Genomic DNA, 21455 nt, shown 5'->3' on the forward strand with positions numbered 1-21455 from the left:
TTTGTGAAATGGGACTGATAGTATTACCTATCTTAGAATCTAAAATGTTTTTGAATGCTAACTGTTTGTTGACATTGTTCTAAGGTCCATGGTGATAAAAAATAATAATGAGCATTTATTGAGATTGATCACTAACTATGTGCCAGGCACAGCGCTAAGCACTATACATTATCTCATTTAGTCCTCACAAGAATCCTATAAGGCAGGTGGATTATTTCACTCCTGTTTTACAGATGAGAAAACCAATGCTTAGGGAGGCGAGGAAGCTTGCCCAGTGATGCCCAGCCATAAGTAGCAGAGACAAGATCTGAATCCAGGAGCTCTGAGTCCAGAGTCTGTACCTTTAATGGCTCCACTACATCAGTGCCTTCCAAGAAAGTCAGAATATATGTGTGGCATGTTTGCATCTGGGTAGGGTAGGCATGAATCCAGGTTTCAAAGAGAAGAGGAAGGAGTGGGAGTTGAGCAGTAAGTGTGGGCTGTACCCTGAGGAGCCTGGTGCTGAAATGAAGAAGAAATTCTTGTAACATGAATATTTCTTCAGAGTTTTTCAGGGTGAATGTGAGGAACACATTAGCTTCCCTTAATATTGGGAGTAAGAATGCAGACATGATGTCTATGAAACATAGTCTTTGTGTATCTGGAAGGATGCACAGACTACAGTGGGTGCCCAGGGAAAGGGCTGAGGACCAGCTGTCAGAGAGTGAGGATTAGCCTGCTGTATAGACAGATGGGAAAGGGATTTTCAGACAGAAGGAACAATGGGAACAGAGAATATAAAACTTCAGATTTGTAGAAGGAATTGCATGGGGTTGCCTGGGGCATCACTTGCTCATAAGCAGAAGGCAAGAAATTCCAGGAGGGTAGGTAGTCTAAAGGAGGTTTTGGGGCCAAAGTCATAGAGGGTCTAGAATACCATGTGAAAGAATTCCGTCTTCATCCTATGGGTTGTGGAGAGTCATTTTACCATAAGGGAGAATCAGCATGTTTGTACATAATGAAGAAATCTGTGGGGTTTGTAGAAAGGAACCTGTAGAGACGGGAGGGCTGAGCAAACAGAAAACAGAAGAACATTCCTTTAGGGTAGAACACAGAGTTGAGGGCACAAGTAAAAGGAAGATTAGGCTTGAAACACAGGAAGTATAATTCTTTCTTTGCCATGGGAACAATTATAATGAGTAAAAGCAATGGTGCTCACCTAGTAGATGCTGAGGCCGGATTTATGATGGCAACGGGGGGAAAATAAGAGCTAATATTTATTGGGCACTGTGCTAAATGCCTTATGCTTTGTGTTCCATAATCCTTACAGCCATCCCACGAGGTAGGTCATATTATTATCCCCACTTACAGATGTGGGAGGTCAAATAGCCCATAACACACAGAGTTAGAATTCAAACCTAGTGAAGCAGATAGTCAGGAGATGGACATAAAGAGGGTGGAGAGAAGAAGAAAATGCCAGGAATAGGCACCACCAAGGAATGCAACAAGAATGCAGGTACAGATAAAAAAACAAAACTGAAGACTGAGGTATGTAGTGGGTACAGCTTTATGTCTGGAAAACTGGAAGAATTAATATTTTTTAAAACTTGAAGATTAAAGGGAAATAAAAAGTTGAATCTTTGTAAGCATTTCAGTCATTAAGAGTTCAATCACTTAAAAGTGTCATGTATTCCGGGAGAATGATAACTGAAATTACTTTTAACAGAAAGAAAACTGAATTCTAATAGAAATAAAAGAATCTCAAGCCTGCACGAGGCCTGAAGTCAGAGTAATTTATCCCCAGCCTCAGGCAGAATTAGCATAAACCATCCTAGACAGACACATTTTTTTCTATGTTAAATGTCTTTTGGAAAATGAAGGTTTTCCATAATTTTCCCTAGTAACTTAACTCATTGTTGTGTTTAATAATATTACTGTCAAGAAACTACATCTCTTATTGTATCTAACGCATGATTCTATAGTTTGAAATGCATTTATTTCCACATTCGTTTCATCAGGAGGTAGTGAATAGCTGTTTCTGTCCACTGCAAGATATATTTACCCATGATTATGATGTGACTTCAGACTTTCATCCTCTGAACTAAACACAGTCTCTGATTTTTAAATATGGTTGGTCTGCTGTAGTAAAACTATCTTTAATTCTCGATGCCTCTTTCTTGACATGAAACAGCCAGGCTAAATGTGATAGGAATATTACTGTATGAAAACAAGATGAAGCCCCATTTCTGTATCTCACAATGGAAGTGTAAATAAAAGAAATATTAGGATTGAGAGATTAGTAGGAGTCATTCCTGCTTATGTGAGCAATCTTGACCTCAAGAGAGAATATTAAAAAATATACCATATTCTTATAAAATAGGACATTCATGCTGAGTTTATTGGCATTTAAGAATAGTATTTCATATAGTATTGGAAAAGGTGCAAAGACATACATATTCTGAATGTCACCAAACTAAAAGTACTATTGCAAAAACTAAATTTCAACAACCTGACACAAAGAATTTTTAGAAAAAAAAATTGTTGACACCTGGAAATTAATAGGTACAATAAAATAAACATACATCTAGCTCCAAAGTAAGGCTCTCAGCTCAGTTGTGAATAAAGTAATCTTGATTGGCTCATATTACTTTATCCAAGTGCTTCTAGCACTATCTTGTGTATATAATTAATTGCAATAGTAATGTTTCCTTCGATCCAATTCAAGTGAATGCTAAGGCAAATAAATAAAGCGTCATAAAAACCAGCTCTTAAAAATCCTTGTCGATAATATTTATTGTGGTAGGTATAATGTTTCCTTTTGACATACATAATTTGAGGTCTCATTACTATAAAGGCTGGCTCAGCCAGAAATCTACAGAGCATGAATCCTTATGAATTGGCACTTGGACAATTCACTCACACAATGATTCCTGATGGCCAATGATGAGCTTGAGAATGTCTTAAGAAAATGGTAAGAACAGAATAGAGAAAAAGTATAGAAGATTCATCAGGGCTGGAGTTTTCATAAAAGGATATAAGCAGGGCTTAAATTAGAACATGAAGAACTGGAAAGTTCAAGATCAAGATCAAGACGCAAGACATTCCTGGTAGAAGGAATCATACGAACAAAAACACAGAGGTGTGGAGGAGCTCGGTGGGTTGAGGTCTGTCACAGTGAGATGACCACCTGGAATTTACTGAAATACCCATTCCTTCTCAGATTGTGATACTACATAGTAATAGTTCAATACCACCAACATTTTATGCCTTTTCAACAAAATACTATGCCAGAAGTGTGCTTATCACTATTTATAACTTGAAAGGCTTGTCAGTAGAATAAATGAAATTACTAATGTTCAAATACGTTAAATACATTAATCTCAGAGTTAATGGGCAAGTTCTAATAAAGGAGATAATCTCCTCTGTACTAAGCCAGGCTCTGCACAGAGGCTACAAAAAATCTAATCACACATATGTTATTTGTAGTCTCTTAAAACTGTGAATGTTAATAATTATCTTACACGTATACACACATTATTTGGACATGGTTTTTAACGTAATTCCTCACAAAAACCTTTGACTATAAGGGCAAACCGAGAAAATGCCAACGATTTTAAGAATTAGATACCAGAGGTATCTAATTAACTTAGTCAATTACCACACTAAATATTACATAGACTATCATGTAAGACTAGGAAAGATTTATCCGGTGTACATATATCATTTAACCATTTGAAGTTATGTAGAAAATAATACAACATATTTCTTAATGACAATTCACATTGAATAATATTGTGGATATATTATTACCTAGAGATTAATTGTATGTGATACTGTGCACCTTTAAAATTAAAAACAAATTTAAAGACAGTTTTTGGTTGGCTTACTTCTCTATCAAGTCCAGCTGCCACAGTGATAATATCACCAGTCTCATTGTTGATGGTAAACATGTTGGGTGAAGGGGTGCTTGGAGCCTGGGACAGGATTCTGTACCTCAACATCCCATTTAAGGTATTTGGATCGTCATCATCAATGGCAGTGACCGTCATCACATATGTTCCTAGACACAGCACACATGGAAAATGAATGGTCACCCTTCATTTCAGGGTCTCCTAAATAGAAGGTATAGTTATCTTCTCAATCAATCTTAATTTTACTTTTTCAAAGCAACCATTTAATCACTCAGACTTGACTGAAAACACTACTGATAAGAATAGTGCTCACTTAAAAAACATAAAACACGGTTTAGATACTCGAAAGGAAAATTGTGAAACATTTACACACTTCTAAAGACTCATTTTTTCCATAACTTAGAAAACAAATTCACTGTGATTCAAGGAAAGGATCACTTCAGACCTTCAAATATAGAACACACAAATAATAATAAATGCCATTAGCAACATATTTTCTAGCCTCTGACTCCTCCCCTCTGCCACATTTTCTTCTGTTATGCAATAACATCTAAAATGACATGCTCAGCATGCTTCTCCTCAGTGCCTAAGTCGCTTTCTGCAAGTAAGCTGTGTGCAGAATGATGAACACTCCATTTCCTCAGGTCATAAGGAGCCATTCCATGCATTACTGTTGTGGTACATTGAATAGGGGTTTGGCATTGTGGTTCATTTTTTTCCCTACGAGATTAAAAGGACACTGTTAACAAACTCAGGGACTTCAATTTATTAGATATTTTGGAAAGCAAATCTATAAAGCATTAGGATCAAATAAGTTCAAACTAGTGAGATACACTGTGCAATTTAGAAGTGGAGAGAAAAGCAGTTACTATTTAAGATGGTTTGTTCTGTGGGATATTTATAAGAACTGGATTATAAAATTTTCCATCTCTAGTTTACCTTCTTATTGAATACTCTAAGCTCAGTTGTGATTTAGAAAATTTACGTGGTACATATTTGCCCCAGAATTAACTACTTAAGGCTTGGTCACATTATTCAAATCTCTTTTCAGAGCTTGACCCTCTAAACAAGACACGTTTTTTGATCATATGCCATCCCTACATACTTATTTTTTTTCCAAAACTTTTTGCATATTTGCTTGCTTGCATGCCTTTTATTTTTCTCCCCTACTAGAATTTAAGCTCCAAAAGGGTAAGAACCAGCTTGACACTACTGTATCGTGGGATGCCAAACAGTATCTAGCACACAGCATACGCTCTATAAACAGCTATTGAATGAATGAATGAATGAATGAATGAATGGTTAAAGCAGAAATATATGTCTCAGAATCCTGAAACAAAATATTGATTGCAATGCAGTTTAACACAAGATTCATGACATTATCAAACTTTGCCGAGAAAGGTGATTTCAAACTTACAGAACAACCACAGGAAATACACTGATGAAATATCTTTGCTTCTGGTGATCACTGACAGTCTTTTATTTATGGCAGACATTACAGAAGTTCATGGTCAAATGCATAATAAATATATCTTTAATGGTTTATTTTTGACAATTTTTGTGAAGCAGTACATTTAATAAAGTTAGAAATAATAGAGGAAAAAGAAAATAAATGATTTTTAAAACCTTTCCCAGGAAAACAAGTCCAATGTTTATTATCTTTAGAATATGCATACAAGACTTGTGTTTTAGTAAGGATATGTCTAACATGCTTTGGTTTTACAGTATTTTAAAATACTGAAGAAAGCTACTCTGAAAATGTGACTCAGAAGGAGCCACAGGTGGTTGAACTTCCTGTACAGCCCCTGTCCTCCCACTCCAGCACCCCCCCCCACCCCCACCCTCATCTCTCCTTTTCTGAGGATACAGACGTGTACTCGGGCCAAGAAAAAAATACCAGTTTGAGGCACAGTTGGTTATATCTAGGAGTATAAACTGGTTTATGCGTAAGGGAGCTAATAAACTGGTATAGATGACAAATTTAATATGAGCACAATTTTAAACGTTGAGGCTTTTAAAAATAAATTAAAAAACACACACCACAATAATAACATAGCTAATTCAATCTCTCTAACCCCAATCATCTCAGGAAGGCTGGTAAACATTTCCTTTTACCATCTCGACACCAACAGATTTTCTTGTCCACTAAATTTTTCACATTAAATAGGCCTTTTTAGCCTTGCTATTTTACTATGACTGAACTCCACAGTGTTTTCAGTACAAGAATCTAAAATCCTAGTCAAACATCACTTCACAATGGGAAGAGGCTTTGGGCAACTGCTGTTTCAAGGCTGAGTCATTTTCCATGACACTAGTTTAAAAGCAAGGGTTGCAGAAGACGTTAGGGTCAACCTGACAGTAAATATCTCCTGTAGCCAGAAGGCAGCAGTCACAGCTGTCACCAAGCCCCCTCTCATCTTTTGGTTTTACCTCACAGCCTGGTCTCAGGAACATAAAGTATCTTTCAGACTCTCCAAAAGATAAAATCTAAATTTTATGAACAGAAATCGCACCCTCTAGCTCTACCGACTCTATCAACCATAGCAGGATGAAAGGATCCTCATATAGATTCTATAGTATAGAATCAGATACTGTAGTACATATTTTTTCAAAGGTGAGAAAAGCCACTGTGGGCAGTAGCGTGATTTCTTTTTTCTTCTTCTTTTGGTTTCTCTCTTCAATCAGTTTTTCCCTAAGTTACCTTCCTGTTTCCCTAAAAGCATTATGAATGAAAGAAAATGACACTAAAAGGCTCACATCGTTTTTCCTTTTCTGGCTTATAGAACAGTGCTGGATTACACTGCATTTCTTTAAGTAATCTCCAGATTATTATCTTCAAACTTACCAGGCTTTGATCCCTCAGGAACTGTCCCATTCCACACCTGGTGTAAGAACTCGGGTCTGTTGTCATTCATATCAATGACATTGATGACAATGTCTATGGGGTTCTCTACTTGATTCCCATTAATATCCACTGCATGTGCCCTCAACTGCAAAAGCAATTAGAAAACAAAGCTATTTAACAGATTTACATCTCAGAGTGAAAAGTTAAAATACACGATTGCCATGCTATCAAAAGAGCATGGACGGACTGAGATGCCGAAAAACAAAAGCTACTCTTCCCCTCAAAACTTAAGTTACCCAAACTCCGTATTATTAGAGTAGATATAGTAGCCAAAAACCCACAATGACTATCTGCTAGGCACTGTGTTTAGAGTTTTATGGACTTTAACTCATTTAATTCAAATACAAAAGATTGAAGTAGCAATGACTAGCATTGAAGGTTGGAAAAAATCAAGCTTCAGAAAAGCTAAGTAATTGCTCTATTGACAGAGCCCGTATTCAAAGCCAGTTCTATTCAGTTCCTAAATCCTTGCTAAATCAGTACATATGATTCAGGGTAATTAAAAATGTGGTACTGGCACACAGTAGTCATATAGATCAAGGGAACAGAAGAGAATCTAGAAAGAATTAAGTGTGTATAGGAAATTCTGACATTAGTTTTGTTTTGTTTTGTTTTTAGTAGTAAAAGGCACTCATAAATGTCAAAAGTACATGAGTATATAAAACGGTTGTTCCTCTCCCAAGCTCAAGTTCTGTTTTATAGGTATTCTAGAAATTTTGTATTTTTTTTCTTCTTATACAAATATAATCACTCAGCTACTCTTGGCAGAATATGTTCAAAATCTTTTCATTCGGCACACAGAGATCCATTCATTCTTTACAATAGCTGTGTAGTGTTCCATTGAATTGTTTCTTTTTAACAGGAATGCTTCTATGATTTTCCAGTTAAGTAAGATGCTGACTGCTGGTTTCTGTTGATGTGCTTTATCAAGTTAAAGAAGCATCAACGTATTCCTTTTTTATTTAGAGGTCATTTAACACATGAAACAATGTACATTTTATTACTGCCTTTTCAACACCTATAGAAATAATCCTTTCCCCCCTTGACTCATTTAATATATTACATTAGTAGATTCTTAATACTGAACCATCCTTGCAATTCCATAATTAACTATATTTTGTTATGGATACCACTCTTTTATGTGCAATGAGAATCTGGAGAGCAATGATTTACCCCAAAATGGATCAGAAAATATTTATTTACTGAATTCTATTAATAACTACACCAGTTCAGATAGTGGGAATTCATACAGGAAGAGAAATATAGAAGTTTTTGTATTGATCTTATTTATAATCATAAATTAGAGACTAGTCTGATGAGATTGATCTATTGTGTGCTATCTTTAGCAAGTTTCCCTATTAATGTGATGTTTTTATAAAATGTATGAAAGTTTTACTTGTTTCTTTGTTTTGTAACAATATAAAAAGCAATAGAATGACATGTCCCTTGAGGAATCTTGCTCTACCACATACAATTTTTAAAATAATTTTAATAAATACTCTGTCCATTTCCTAGGTCTCTATTTAATGGTAATAATAATACCAGCGGGAACAGATAAAATGGAGAACACAGATGTCTATTCATAAAAAACGTATTAAAATCATAGCTTATGTATTCAATGGAATACTATACAACTATTAAAATGTTCTGATCTCTACATCATTTATAAGCAACAGTTTGACTCCCTACATGTAATTTTGTTCTTATAGGTTCTTAGCTGCACATCTGAAAGCCAATATCAATGAGTAAAGGGTAATGCAAGTTTAGGCAATTTCACTTTCTTCTTTGGCATCATTTGTTTTCTTTTATTGGGAGCATTCATCAATTCTATTAAAAACAATAAAATTATTAGAATAAATTGAAAAGGCTACAAGTACATTTCAGATGTTAAAACGCTTTGAATCAAAGCTTTAAGACTGATAAGAAGCAAATGCTAAACTCTGCAGAGATTTAAAAGGCTATTAATACACAGAATATCAGCAGTTGAAATCTTACATGAAATCGGGCTATCAGCTCACGATCCAGAGGCTTGGTTACCGACAGCTGACCTGAGATCGGATTGATAATGAAGATGCCAGTTGGAGGCTGGTCAGCTCCTGGCCCAGTGACGCTATACCGCAGGGAAAGGTTTTTATCTCTATCAGACCTGATCTGAAGGTCAAGAAGACAATCACATTAAATGGGAGACTAAATGAGCTCATTATCAGAGACATGGCATGCCACACCTCATGCCCTTTTTCAGTTACACACTTACAGCATCTCTTCCTAGAAAACCATTGAAATGCTGCCAGTCCTATTCCTTGTCCTTACATCTTGGTGATAGGCTTCAAAAAGAGGTGTCACCTATCACCAGAAAGACTGGGGAGGCAATGTTAACTTCTAAAATAACACTCAAAGCAGTGCAAAAAGTCAAAATTAAGGAGTGTCAGTTTTTAAACAGTATCAAATTCTAGCCTGGGAATTTGTAGGTTAGAATATTAAACCCAATAACAGGTGTCAAATTCAATGAAAAAAAATTATTTACCTTTTTGCAACTGATTAAGATGCAACTATCTAACCATAGTGTAAAATAGCTTCACTTGATAACTCTAAACTTATGGTTGAGACTAATTCAGATTTCTGTACTTGCATTGTACTGACAGTCATTGCAACCAAAGCTTTCCATATTGTTTTAAGGTGGCACCTTTTATTACCGCAAATTACTTATTAATAACAGAACATATAAGAAATAATTTTGAAATATATTTCTATACTCAAAAATTATACCCACACGCTCACTTTGTTTTCCTCCAAATATAACAATTCCTAGGAAAAATACATTTACAGATGAGTAATCACAGGATCAAGTTACAGAAAGAGAGGAGGAAGGACAATACAGAGAAAAGGTCAATTAAGCAATACTATTTAGACGTGACAATAAAGGATATTTATGTATTAGGCAAATACACTTAATCCAGTAATAGAATCTTTTTTTAAGGTAAGGCAAAATTCTTTTGTCCATTAAAGTAGAAAAATCAGAAGTGCCTTTATTTGGGGATTATGTCATTCACGGTTAAACTGAATTATAATGTGCATTAGAATGGAATATACAACACAAAAAAATGATTTATTAAAAATACAACTTTCTGTAAATTGTACTAGAATGCTACATTAATCATCTACAGAAACATTTACTTTCTAATAAAGGGGAATACAATGACTTTGTTTTATTTTCTTTTTATAATAAATAACGGTTGCTAATTTTACTAAACACATAGAAATATCTGTGTGTTTTTTCCCCCTCTGCATCTGATGGTATGCATTTAGAGTTAACTGAAAAAAAATTAACTTTTCAGATTTGAAAGCCTATATTTTTGCACAACCCCAGGGATTCTGTTAATGGTATCAGAGGTCATTTTGCTTTTCCTTTAAAAACTCTCAAATGCACTTTGTGCTGGCAGTTTTTAGCAATGACTGCCCTTTTATTTTTTCTTTGGCCCAAAAGCTACCTGTGGCGGGCCAAGATTGTCATAGAGTGCAGCTCTCAGACAGGGAAGCTCAGGTGTATCCGTATTATGGCAAAGGATATACGGTATGAGTGTTAATGTATACTGAAGTGATAGCTTACGTAGTCACACACTGAACAAACTTTACCATCCATGGTGTACAGGACCTACAGAGAGCTCTACAAATAATCTGAGATAATAAAAAAATGAGAAGAGGCACTTTACAACACTTCATCTATACAAAACAAAAAAATATTTTTAGTACATACATGTTGTAAACTCTACCTTGTGAAAAAAATAAGACAAAAATATTTCTAACATACACTTGACACAAGACAATTAAAATTGTGCCACCGTACCCTGACAAGCTCTTGAGGAAAAGGTCCTCTGGAATTTTCTGGCAAGTTGATTGGAGGGATAACCCAGTCTCGCTTCTGCCTTTGTAGGTGACCATTGTGCTTCATCAGTTGTCTTGGGAATACTATTTCTTCAATGTCTTGTGATTCCTTTGCATTAAAATACAAGAAGAAATTCCTGAGTACTAAAATAAATATTTCTGAAAGTACGTAACTATCAGTGGATATCTGAAAGTGTTGGAATCACAGTTTATTATGAACAAAAAAATAAGTCTGGAGGCCCTTTCCTTGTCCCCCTACTTAAATAACAGAAAATATCACAAAATTTGGGGGTTACGATGTTCATTGAAATATTGAATTCCAAACAAAATTTATTACGTGGTACAGCTGTGTAAACTATTTGCAGTTTCTATAAACCATCTTAGATAGTTGTTAATATTGAGCAAAATTTAATAGGACCATTTTATATATTTCTCATTAGTTTAAACCGCAGTTCAGGTAATGTGCTACTGTACATTAAATTTAGATCTTGATAGGCTAAAATATAATTTGAATTCCAAGAGAAGTTTAATACATACTGCTAAGGAATGTCTCAAATATTTATGACCCTATTAAATCCCACAGAATTAATGCTGTAATTATTCTAAACCTATGTCAGCCATGATGGATGCTGTAGATGACCCACTTTGCACATGGGGTATTAATCTCTGCTGGATGTCAACATTTTCTTCTATTTCTCCTTATATCTGTAGACATTTTAGCCATTAGTCCTTGCTGCTTCAGTGAAAATATCCAAGCTAGTTTGCTGGAACACAGCAAATCATCAACAACAAAAGAAACTTTTCACTCGATTAGTTACCGATTTCTCACTTTATGTCACCCAAATGACATGATTCCCCTTAATAGTTAATAGTTTAACAAATTACATTTCACTTAATGGAAGTCCAACATGGGCATAGAAGAAAAATGATATATTTTCCTCTGATATATTTATTCAGATTTCATTACAGCTGTGTATATCACATTTACAATTAAATACCAGAAATGAATGCGTGTATTCTTGTCTTTCACAATAAATAAATACACAAAACGTAATAGTCATAGTTCATAAAATCATAAACTTCAGAATAAGAGTATGATGGCCCTTCATATTAGTTTCAAATTAATTCACAGAAGTAGATATTCAAACGAGTCATGTTATCATAACTTTACTGAAGAAGTTATTGTTTCTCATTTAAAATTCCGAATATGGTGACTTATACATAATAAGTGCTCAGTAAACGTTTGTTGAATTGAATCGAACAGTACTTTGTTGGATCCGTGTCTTATTTATTTTATCTTGGCTTATAGCAACTTCCACCAGAGGGAGTATATCATTCCTAAAAGTCATGTTGGTATAAATAATTTATACTCCCAATTTGATTATTAAGGGTCAAGACAAAAACCCAATACTCCTTGCCAGGAATGCTTTCCTCTTACTACTGTAAATCTGAATTTCTCATCTAATAAATTTGGCTGGTGAAATCTTGCAAAGGATTGTTTATTTTGTGGTTATACTTAACAGCTTGTAAAGCTTCTAAGAAATTCAAAAGTACTTCTAATTTAAGTTATAAATCTCAAAGTGTAAACAAATCTTTCAAATACATGTTTGGATTGCTTAAAATACACTTGGTCTAAATATCTCATGAGATTAAAAATACAACAAACTACTACTGAAGCAACTGAAGTAGATAAAAATTAAAATATTGGGCATCCACAAATGTGATATAAAGCAAAGTATATATTTAGTTCAAACCATATAAGCTGATTTTTCAAACATAACTTCCAAACCACATGTGGATACTCTACCTTGACTGAATCTTCAGGTAAGTTTGGCTTGAGGCTCAGTTTTACCGCTACTTGCCACTTTTCCTGAGTCTCTTTGTCTTGGGCATATATCAGGAACTTTGCATGCTCAGAGGAGAGAGGAAAGCTTCTCACAGCATACACCATGCCATCTTCATCTACCTTAAAATCGGCTGGTTCACTGCTTTCATACCGTACTTTTCTCTTTCCATTGCAGTTGCTAAACTTCACTGTAAAAGATAATATAGAAGTCTAATTTTACTACAAAAGCGAAAACAATATCCAGATCTGTATCCTGCTTTGGTTGAAGAATGAAATGTAGTAACATGAAAAACAAAAATTTTATTTTTACATTATTGAAGGAATGTTTTCATATTAGAGAATATCAGATTGTGGTTCTGAGTTGTTGCCCAGCATCTTTTTGTTCCAAAGCCTTCCTCTTCCCTTCACACACCCCTGCATCCTGTGCTCTCAGGGACGTCTGCTTCTCCCCCACGCCTCTCACAGAGATTGCCTGCCACTCTCTAATAAACTCCTACTCATCTTGCAGGTCCCAGCTCCACAGTCACTGAGACAGAACAAATCCTTTGCTCGGGTCTTCATGTAGCAATCTGATCTATACTACCACAGCTTTATAGCCATGTCTGACACTCACTGGGAGAGGTACTTCTGAGCAAATTTTCATAGCTATCTTGTATACCCTGCATACTTCCTGGCACATAGTCTTAACATACAATTTTTGAATAAGTGCTTAAAGGAAGAAAATAATGGCATTTACCAATGTTGAATGCCCACTATGCTCTAGATTTACAAAACCTATGGTAATTAAAAGGTGAATGATTTGCAATTTTTCAGTCCTCAGGGTGCTTATAATAGTTCTAGGAAGCAGTAAGTTTTAGGAATTTTCAAGCAAATGAAAATAATGATGTATCTCAAAATAAATTTTCACTAAAAATAGCTATGTCTTCAGAGTAGAAAAAGTAAAAAGATTTCAGTATTTTAATTATCTCTATCTTACATAAAGTTGAAAATGCTTTCTTAAAAGAATGCCAATCAGCTTATGTCTCATCCGATAACAAAATAAAAGTTAAACCACATACTTATAAATGTAGACCTAGACATAGTCAAGCAAAAATAAAATTATAAAATAATGAAAGTATTCTGTAAGGAAGACTATTTCTTTGAAATCCTTAATCATTCCTTTCAAAGAAAAAGTCTATGGGAATAGCGTAGAGGATCAAAGAAAAAACATTTTTTTTTTTCATTTGTGTAAACATGTCATGTTATGGCCTGACCCCAATTATACAGGAAACATTTTGGACTGCATTAATCGGTACACAATACGAAATATTATCACATATACTTTTTGCCTTTTTCAAAGATTTAAGTAAATTTTTTTTGAACTCCTGCCCTATATATTGATGACAGTTCTTTTGTTTTCATTAATATCAATTCACAAGACCAAAAATAACAGGCATGCTTATTTCCCTAAGTAACCATTAAATCCTTGATAACAGTAATAAAATACTTTACTGAAATATTATTTTCCACATAATCCTACATATGTCATCCTTCATCTTTCAAACATTTCAAAATGAACATAAAAAGTTGCATTTCATACTAAATTATGTTAGACCAACATATTTGTCTTTGGAGTAGAAGTATCTCAAAAGATACTTAATTACCCCATCTTATAGGCCGTGTAATTTAAAAGTGAAAAATGGGAATCCTTTCTATAGAACAATGCCATCTACTGCTTATCTTTTGTTAAAGACAACAAAATGAAAAGCAAAATTGTTTGGGGGAACTTGCTGAAAAATCAAAATAAAAAACTTTTATCATCTTTTTGTATAAAAGGTATTCATGATACTTAAGAATACATATAACCTGGATCAGAAAAAATACTCTTCTGTATTTTCTTGTTCACTTTTACCACTCCAGTACTAATCCTCATTAATACACACCTAGATTGTTGGGTCTGCCTCTAGGTGGTCTTCTCCTTGTTCCAGGTTACTGGCTACCCACTCCTAGACTAATCATCCACCATGATTTTCTCCTGCCTGCTTAAGATCTGTATTATTGTAAGTAAACTGTAAGTACAATGTTTTCTTAATTCTTGGTCACTTGGTCTCTTTGGCTTTACTTACATCATATTCTAAAATCTATTCTGCCCAGTCAGACAGATTTCTTGGTCATTTCCCACCTCACTGTGGCCCACACCCTATGCCTCACTCTTTCTGGAAGTACCCCCATGCCTCCCATTCTCAAGAAACATGTCGTGCCACAGCTCTTCAGCCAGGCCATTGTTCAGGGGAAGAGTCCACTGGGACTCTTCTGTTGGAAGACAGCAGCCTATGCCCTCATTTGGGAAGGCTCTGAAATTTGACTTGTATTTATTTTCACATTTCCTGTCCACAGAAACACATATTAGCATTTTGTTTTTATTATAACAGTAATTATAACAAATAATGTCTAGTTATGAATGGCTTCATATAACTAGATCTTTTCTCTGTAAGCAGACTGTGTATTCATTTTGGCTTCGTGATGAGTCTTGGCTCTTTTGTTTCCAATGACACTTAACAGTGATCACGACAGTATAAACGTTCATTAAATATCCAGGTGCCAATTACATTGATTAACATCTTGCACCTTTCCAAAGCACTAGAAAATCTTCAGAAAACTAGAAGTATGACCAGCCTGCTATAGCAACATTCAGCAACAACAATAACAATACCCCCAAGGACTTCAAATAATTTGGCTTTGAATTAGGTTGTTGGTAGTGAAAGAAAATGAACTAATATTTGTTGAATGCCAGGCACTGAACAAGATACTTAAGATTAGGTTATCAACTTTAACCTTAACAATAACCTCCTGAAGTGGGAATAATCATTTTGGTGATTTCTGTTCTACAGATGGGGAAAGGAAGTTCAGAGAACCATCTATACCCATGGTTGTTTGACTCCTAGTCTATCCCTCTCCTACAAAAGCACAAAAGATTCTAACTACACTCATGACTCTTTAGTGATTGTAATCTAAACGTTTAACCAACAATAAACGTACAGAAATGACAAAGAGCCTTGATAAACGCTTGTGAAGAGAATAATGCCACATTTAGATCTCTGAAAGTACCAAAGTAAATAGCATATTAAAGAGAAATTCTTAAATTGGAGCCTACGCTAAATGTCTCACTGAGTGGCGTAGCTGGAGTCCCTTACTGTGTGGTGTGAGAGTATTAGACAGGCAGCAGAGGGAAATTCACGCTCACCATTACTGTGACTGACTAGTCTCTTAACTTGGATTCAGGTTTCTGAATGATGCAAGGAAATCAAGAAGGAGGCCTTTGAAAAAAATGTATTAGCAAAGAAAAAAAAATACTGCCTTTTCCTCCAAAGGGTCATTGCACAGCCTATGAATGAGAAGTGGTTAACTTCAGAGTCCCACAATGGAGAAAACACTAGAGGAAACTGCACGAAGGTCAGTTATTTAAAGTCAATTAGTTTTTCTATCACCCCTGTGCGACCTAACCTATAACCAATATGAATTGGTTTAATATATCCGTTATTAAATTGTTTGGGGTTTTTAAAACAAACGCTAATTCTCATTTGCTCTAATATTAAAGTAAGCAGCATTTGGGTCATTATTCAGATTTAAAGAAATGTTTTGTATTACATAATTCCCTTTGTATATATAACCAAGACTCTAACTGAAAATCAGTCCGTTGCTAACTAAAAAAGTTCTCAATGAAATACTAGTTCTAACTGTACCCTGTCGTTGTGGATTAATGCATGTACAGTGCCCAGCTCACAGTGACATGCTTCATCAATAACCATGTCTTACTGTTTTGAAGTCACAAGTTAAAAGACTTACTAATTTCAATGGTTGTTATGAACTGAATTTAATTCCCCCAAATTCCTACGTTGAAGCACTAACTCCCAGTACCTCTGGATATGACTATAACTGAGATTCAGTTTTTAAATGGTAATTAATGTTAAATGAGCTCATACGGGTAGGCCCTCTTCCAAACTAACTGGTGTCCTTACAACAAGAGGAAATATGGACATAGACATGCATTTACACAGAGGAAAGACCATGTGAGGACAGAGCAAGAAGGTGGCCAGCCATCTGCAAGCCATGGAGCAAGGTCTCAAGAGATATCAAACCTGCAGATACCTTGATCTTGGACTTCCAGCCTCTGGAACTGTGAAAAAATTTCTGTTGTTCAACGTATGCCGTCTATAGTATTTTGTTATGGCAGCTCTAGAAAACTAATGCAATGGGTAACACAAAATGAATTCCATTTTTTAATTATGGGCCAATATTTACTGCCTGTTGTTTTGTTCACTTATGACTTAGATGCAGCTAGGAATATTTTCTCAAATTTGCCAAAATTCACTTCCACACTTGGACTAAGAGCTAAAATGTACTCAAGAGGTTTGTTTTTTTTTCTTTTTTTTATAACAGAAACTTAGAAGTTAATGGGTAAAAGTAGAAAAGTGCTGTTATAGAATCCTAGTTACAGCACTAATATAGTCATAACTTTAAAACTATATTTATAATCTATAGCCTTTCAAAGATGTTTCTAGGACTATGACAAAAATATATGTACAAAAAAATCTGGTTAAAAATAAACCGGAGAGAGGACAGAAGCCACTTGGAAGAGAGAAAAAGATATCTAAGGGAGAAATGGTTTAATTATTTAAATTATTAAAATTAGATTTAAAATTTACTTTGAAGATGAGAAAAATAAGGCAAACATCATAGACGTGTGACTCTTGTGAAAGAAATATATAGTTCACCGGAGCCAATCTGTTTTTTTGATTGTTTGTTTTTTGTTTTTAGTAAAACATTTTCTTAATGAACGGTAGGTAAAGAACTCTCAGTAACAAAATGAATAAGATTTTCAACTTGTCTTCCAAAACATAAAGCAGTTTTATTCTTTTTTAATATATGGGGTTTTAAGGAAAGGTGATGATTACTTTTTTAATTAAAATACATTCTTAGCAGTGAAACTATTCTGTATGCTACTGTAATGGTGGATACATGACATGCATTTGTCAAAACTCATGGAACTGCACAACACAAAGAGTGAGTGCTAATGTAAACTATGGGCTTTCGTTACTACTAATGATAAATTGGTTGTAACAAATGTGCCACACCAATGCAAAATATTAATACAGGGATCCCCCACTTTTGCAAAGTTCAGGTTCTGTCACTTTGCCTTTCTGAAAGACCTACATTAGTATCTGCTTTCGCGAACTGTAAGAAATCTGAAGAGGATTTTCGCTTTTACATAAAAGACAAAAAGTGAAAATAATGTTCAGTGTTTGTTTTGCAGCCAGCTGTCATTGAGGCAGCGAGCACCCGGAGCAGCAAGAGTGGCCCGCCAAGCTCCTCCCCCAGGAAGTACACTCAGATCTCAGCATCAAGTACCATAGCCTTGGACTCTGTGAGCATCTTTGCTTCATCTTGATTTGTTTTGTGCATCTGTTAGCAAGATGTGTCCTAAGGTATTATGGTAAAAGCCTAAGAGCACTCGTAAGGGTATTAATGCGTGCGTAAAACTACGTAATTAAGCATTTGGAATGTGGTGAATGAAATAAAAGACACCATGCATGCATTGAACTTGCCTGCTTCCATCATTCCTACTATTTACGAGCAGAGAGAAAGAATCTTGAAAGCTGCAGAAAGTTAATATTGGTTCTGCAAGCAGCAAAGTAGTGTCGTTTAGTCAGCATCCCGTAATGGAGAAAACAGAAAAATTCTATTGCTTGACTGGATTGATGGGTGTACAAAATGTGGTGTGTATTTATCTTATCATTCCTGATTTCACTATACATTAGTGTTATCATAGGTTTTATGTGTTATTTGGGATGATTTAGTAGGTTATATTTTTGGGTCTGGGAACACTCTAAACTTTTTCCATATAAATTAATGATAATTACTTCTTCCCTTTACACCCTTTCAGCTTTAGAAAGGTTTCATAGGAACACTGTACTTTTGCATAGTGGGGGAAACATGTAGTAGGAAAAACTTCTGGGGGGAGGAGTATGCAACTCTCTGTGCTAATTTATTCTGTAAACATAAAACTGATATAAGAAAAAAGTCTATTAATTAAAAAAAGGTCCTTACAAATGATGGTCTAACCTATAATATTATTAGATATTTGAAAGAAATTGATCGTTGTCAATATCCTCAATCTCTCACAAACAGGAGTTCCATTGCCTCCAGGTGCTATTAGTCGGAGCTGGATAATATAACTGAATCAACAGCTTTACATAAATACCCTAGGTATGGAGTTGGTGTTTCACGAAAGTCAAATATTTTATAAGACATATATGAAAAAGTTGAGATTCTATCATTTTAAAAATAACCAAGGAACTTAACTTGAAATATTTTTCTGACAGAACAATCTTCCTTACATTAAAATTTTAATTTTGCTTAAGTGCTCAGATAACAAAGTAGAAACTCCAGAATTTCATAACATAAAAGGATATAAACGTCCTTAGACAACTGAGAAAACAGGCTTGATCCAGTGGATTACTCAAATTTAAAGCAACTCTACATAAAATTAAATGTCTGCGGCTAAAAACATAATAATATTAAATAAGAAATGCATTCTTAGAGCTAATAATTATTACATAGTTTATGTATATAATATATAGTTACTGTGTTCTAGCCAACATGAAACTTTGATAACATGATTAATATAAAATTAAACATCAGGAAAAAAATTATTTTAAAGTACTTTTTTTACCCTTAAAGCAATACCTCAAATTAATGTTAACGATAAAACCATAATATCCTTATAAAATATTAACAGAAAACCACAGATCTTCCATATTAAATGTATGAGCAGTTTATAATACTACATAAACCATATGAATAAAAACATGCAAATACATATGGTTTATAATTTTTGCTCAAGTAAAACCACATCATATTTAGAAACAATTATAAGAAACACTGTAAAATACATTTGTCCCTAAATATGACTTCAGCTTTTTAAATTGTTTTTCCACATTAATTGCTATTTATAAAGGCATATTGGGAAACATAAATAGTTTCACAATACTCACAATTCTCCTTCCATAGGAACAGAGTAATATTTATTAATGAAGTAGATGCCTATTACTGAAGAAATGGGAAGGAAGAAGATAGGGAGAGCTGTCTCAACAGTGAGTATTTCACAATGTTTTTACTTATAGATTCCAATGAAGAATGATTACCCAGTGGAAAGTTTGCTCATAAATCTGAAGCATCTGCTTAGATACTCCTTTGACACCCCAGGCCCTTTCTGAGTTTAAATTTGAGGAATAATTTTTCCTAGAACATTAGTAGCCATTCCAGGCTCTAGGAGTCCTTTTCATACATGCACAATATGATATACTACAGATAGTCTGAAAATTTAATATGGACCTTGCTGAAGAAAGTTATTACATTTTCTTTATAGCATATAATTAAGAAAGTAAAAATAAACAGAGTTTTAGGAAACATATTGACTATTAAATATACATAAAAATACTGTTCATTGCAGCATTATGTACAGTAGCCAAGATAGGGAAACCGAAGTGCCCACCAATGGATAAATGGATTAAAAATATGTGATACACACACACACACACACACACACACACACACACACACACACACGGGAATATTTTTCAGCCATAAAAAAGAAGGAAAGCCTGTCATTTACAACAACATGAATGGACCTTAAGGCCATTATGCTAGTGAACTTAGTCAGAGAAAGACAAATACCATCCAAAATTACTTACATGTGGAATGTAAAACAAACAAACAAACATCCCGATACAGAGAACAGATTGGTGGTTGCCAAAGTCTGGGAGTGAGGTGGTAGGCGAAATGGGTAAATGGATCTAAAACGTACAAATTCTCAGTCATAAAATAAGTAAGTCCTGGGGATGTAATGTACAACATGGTGACTATAGTTAAGAATATTGTATTTCATATTTGAAAGTTGCTAAGAGAGTAGATTTTAAATTCTCATCACAAGGAAAAAAAATGTAAATGTATAGTGATGAATGTTTTTAACTAGATTTATTGTGGTGATCATTTTATAATACAGTTGACCCTTGCACAACGTAGGCTTGAATGCACAAGTTCACTTACATGTGGATTTCTTTCAAAAATAAATGAAACAGTCAGCCCTCCCTATCCCTGGGTTTCACATCTGAAAATTAAACCAACTGCAGATGCAGAGGGCCGACTGTATGCATTTTTCTAAGCCATGTCATATAAGGAACTTGAGCACCTGAGGATTTTATCTTGGTGTCCGTAAAGTTCCTGGAACCAATACCCTGTTGGATACTGAGGGGTGCGTAGTTAAGTTTTGGGGGAGTCAAAAGTTATACGCAGATTTTCAACTGCATGGTGGGTGAGTGTGTCAGGGACCCTAACTTTGTTCAAGGGTCAACTGTATACACAAATATCAAACCATCATGTTGTACACCTGAGACTAATATGTCAATTATGTCAATTAAAAAATGAATATAGTTATATGAATAGAGCTTGTTTTCACAAAATAACTATTTATAACAATTTTTTTGATTGAGATATGAAATTCTTGATAATTGCCATCAATGAAAACTTTAACTCACAAAAGTTGATGGTTGCTTAAATGTGTGAAGTGATGGATGTGTTAATTAACTCAATGGGGGAATTTTTTTCACAACGTATACACATATAGATATCACATTGTACACTTTAAATATCTTACAATTTTGTCAATTATATCCCAATAAAGCGGGAAGAAAAAAAAAAGTTGATGGTTGCAAATGGTAGCACAAACTTCATCACTTTCCCTCCAACTGACAGAAAGTTCTTTTTTGTCATGAACCATGAGAGATACATTTATTAAATTTCATGATCCTTTTCTAATGATGTTAAATATAATGTTAAAGTACCTTATTGAAGTGCAAATGCTTTAAATTTTTTCATATTAAGTATTTTAAAA

At 34.5% G+C, this 21455-nt stretch overlaps 1 protein-coding gene across 1 annotated transcript in view; it reads right to left on the minus strand.

The window, feature by feature from the left end:
- The window catches only part of CDH2 (cadherin 2), a 207268-nt gene that overhangs the window by 40221 nt on the left and 145592 nt on the right, over positions 1-21455 (minus strand). Inside the window, exons 3-7 of the mRNA XM_074340200.2 lie at positions 12485-12711; positions 10640-10786; positions 8791-8946; positions 6736-6880; positions 3867-4039 (exon numbers count right to left, since the gene is read on the minus strand). Coding sequence (XP_074196301.1) covers positions 3867-4039; positions 6736-6880; positions 8791-8946; positions 10640-10786; positions 12485-12711 — 848 coding nt within the window. The remainder of the gene's footprint in view (positions 1-3866; positions 4040-6735; positions 6881-8790; positions 8947-10639; positions 10787-12484; positions 12712-21455) is intronic.

Source organism: Rhinolophus sinicus, chromosome 4 (genome assembly GCF_057876585.1).
Source record: "Rhinolophus sinicus isolate RSI-liver-muscle chromosome 4, RSI-T2T, whole genome shotgun sequence".
In the NCBI taxonomy this organism is placed as follows: Eukaryota; Metazoa; Chordata; class Mammalia; order Chiroptera; family Rhinolophidae; genus Rhinolophus; species Rhinolophus sinicus.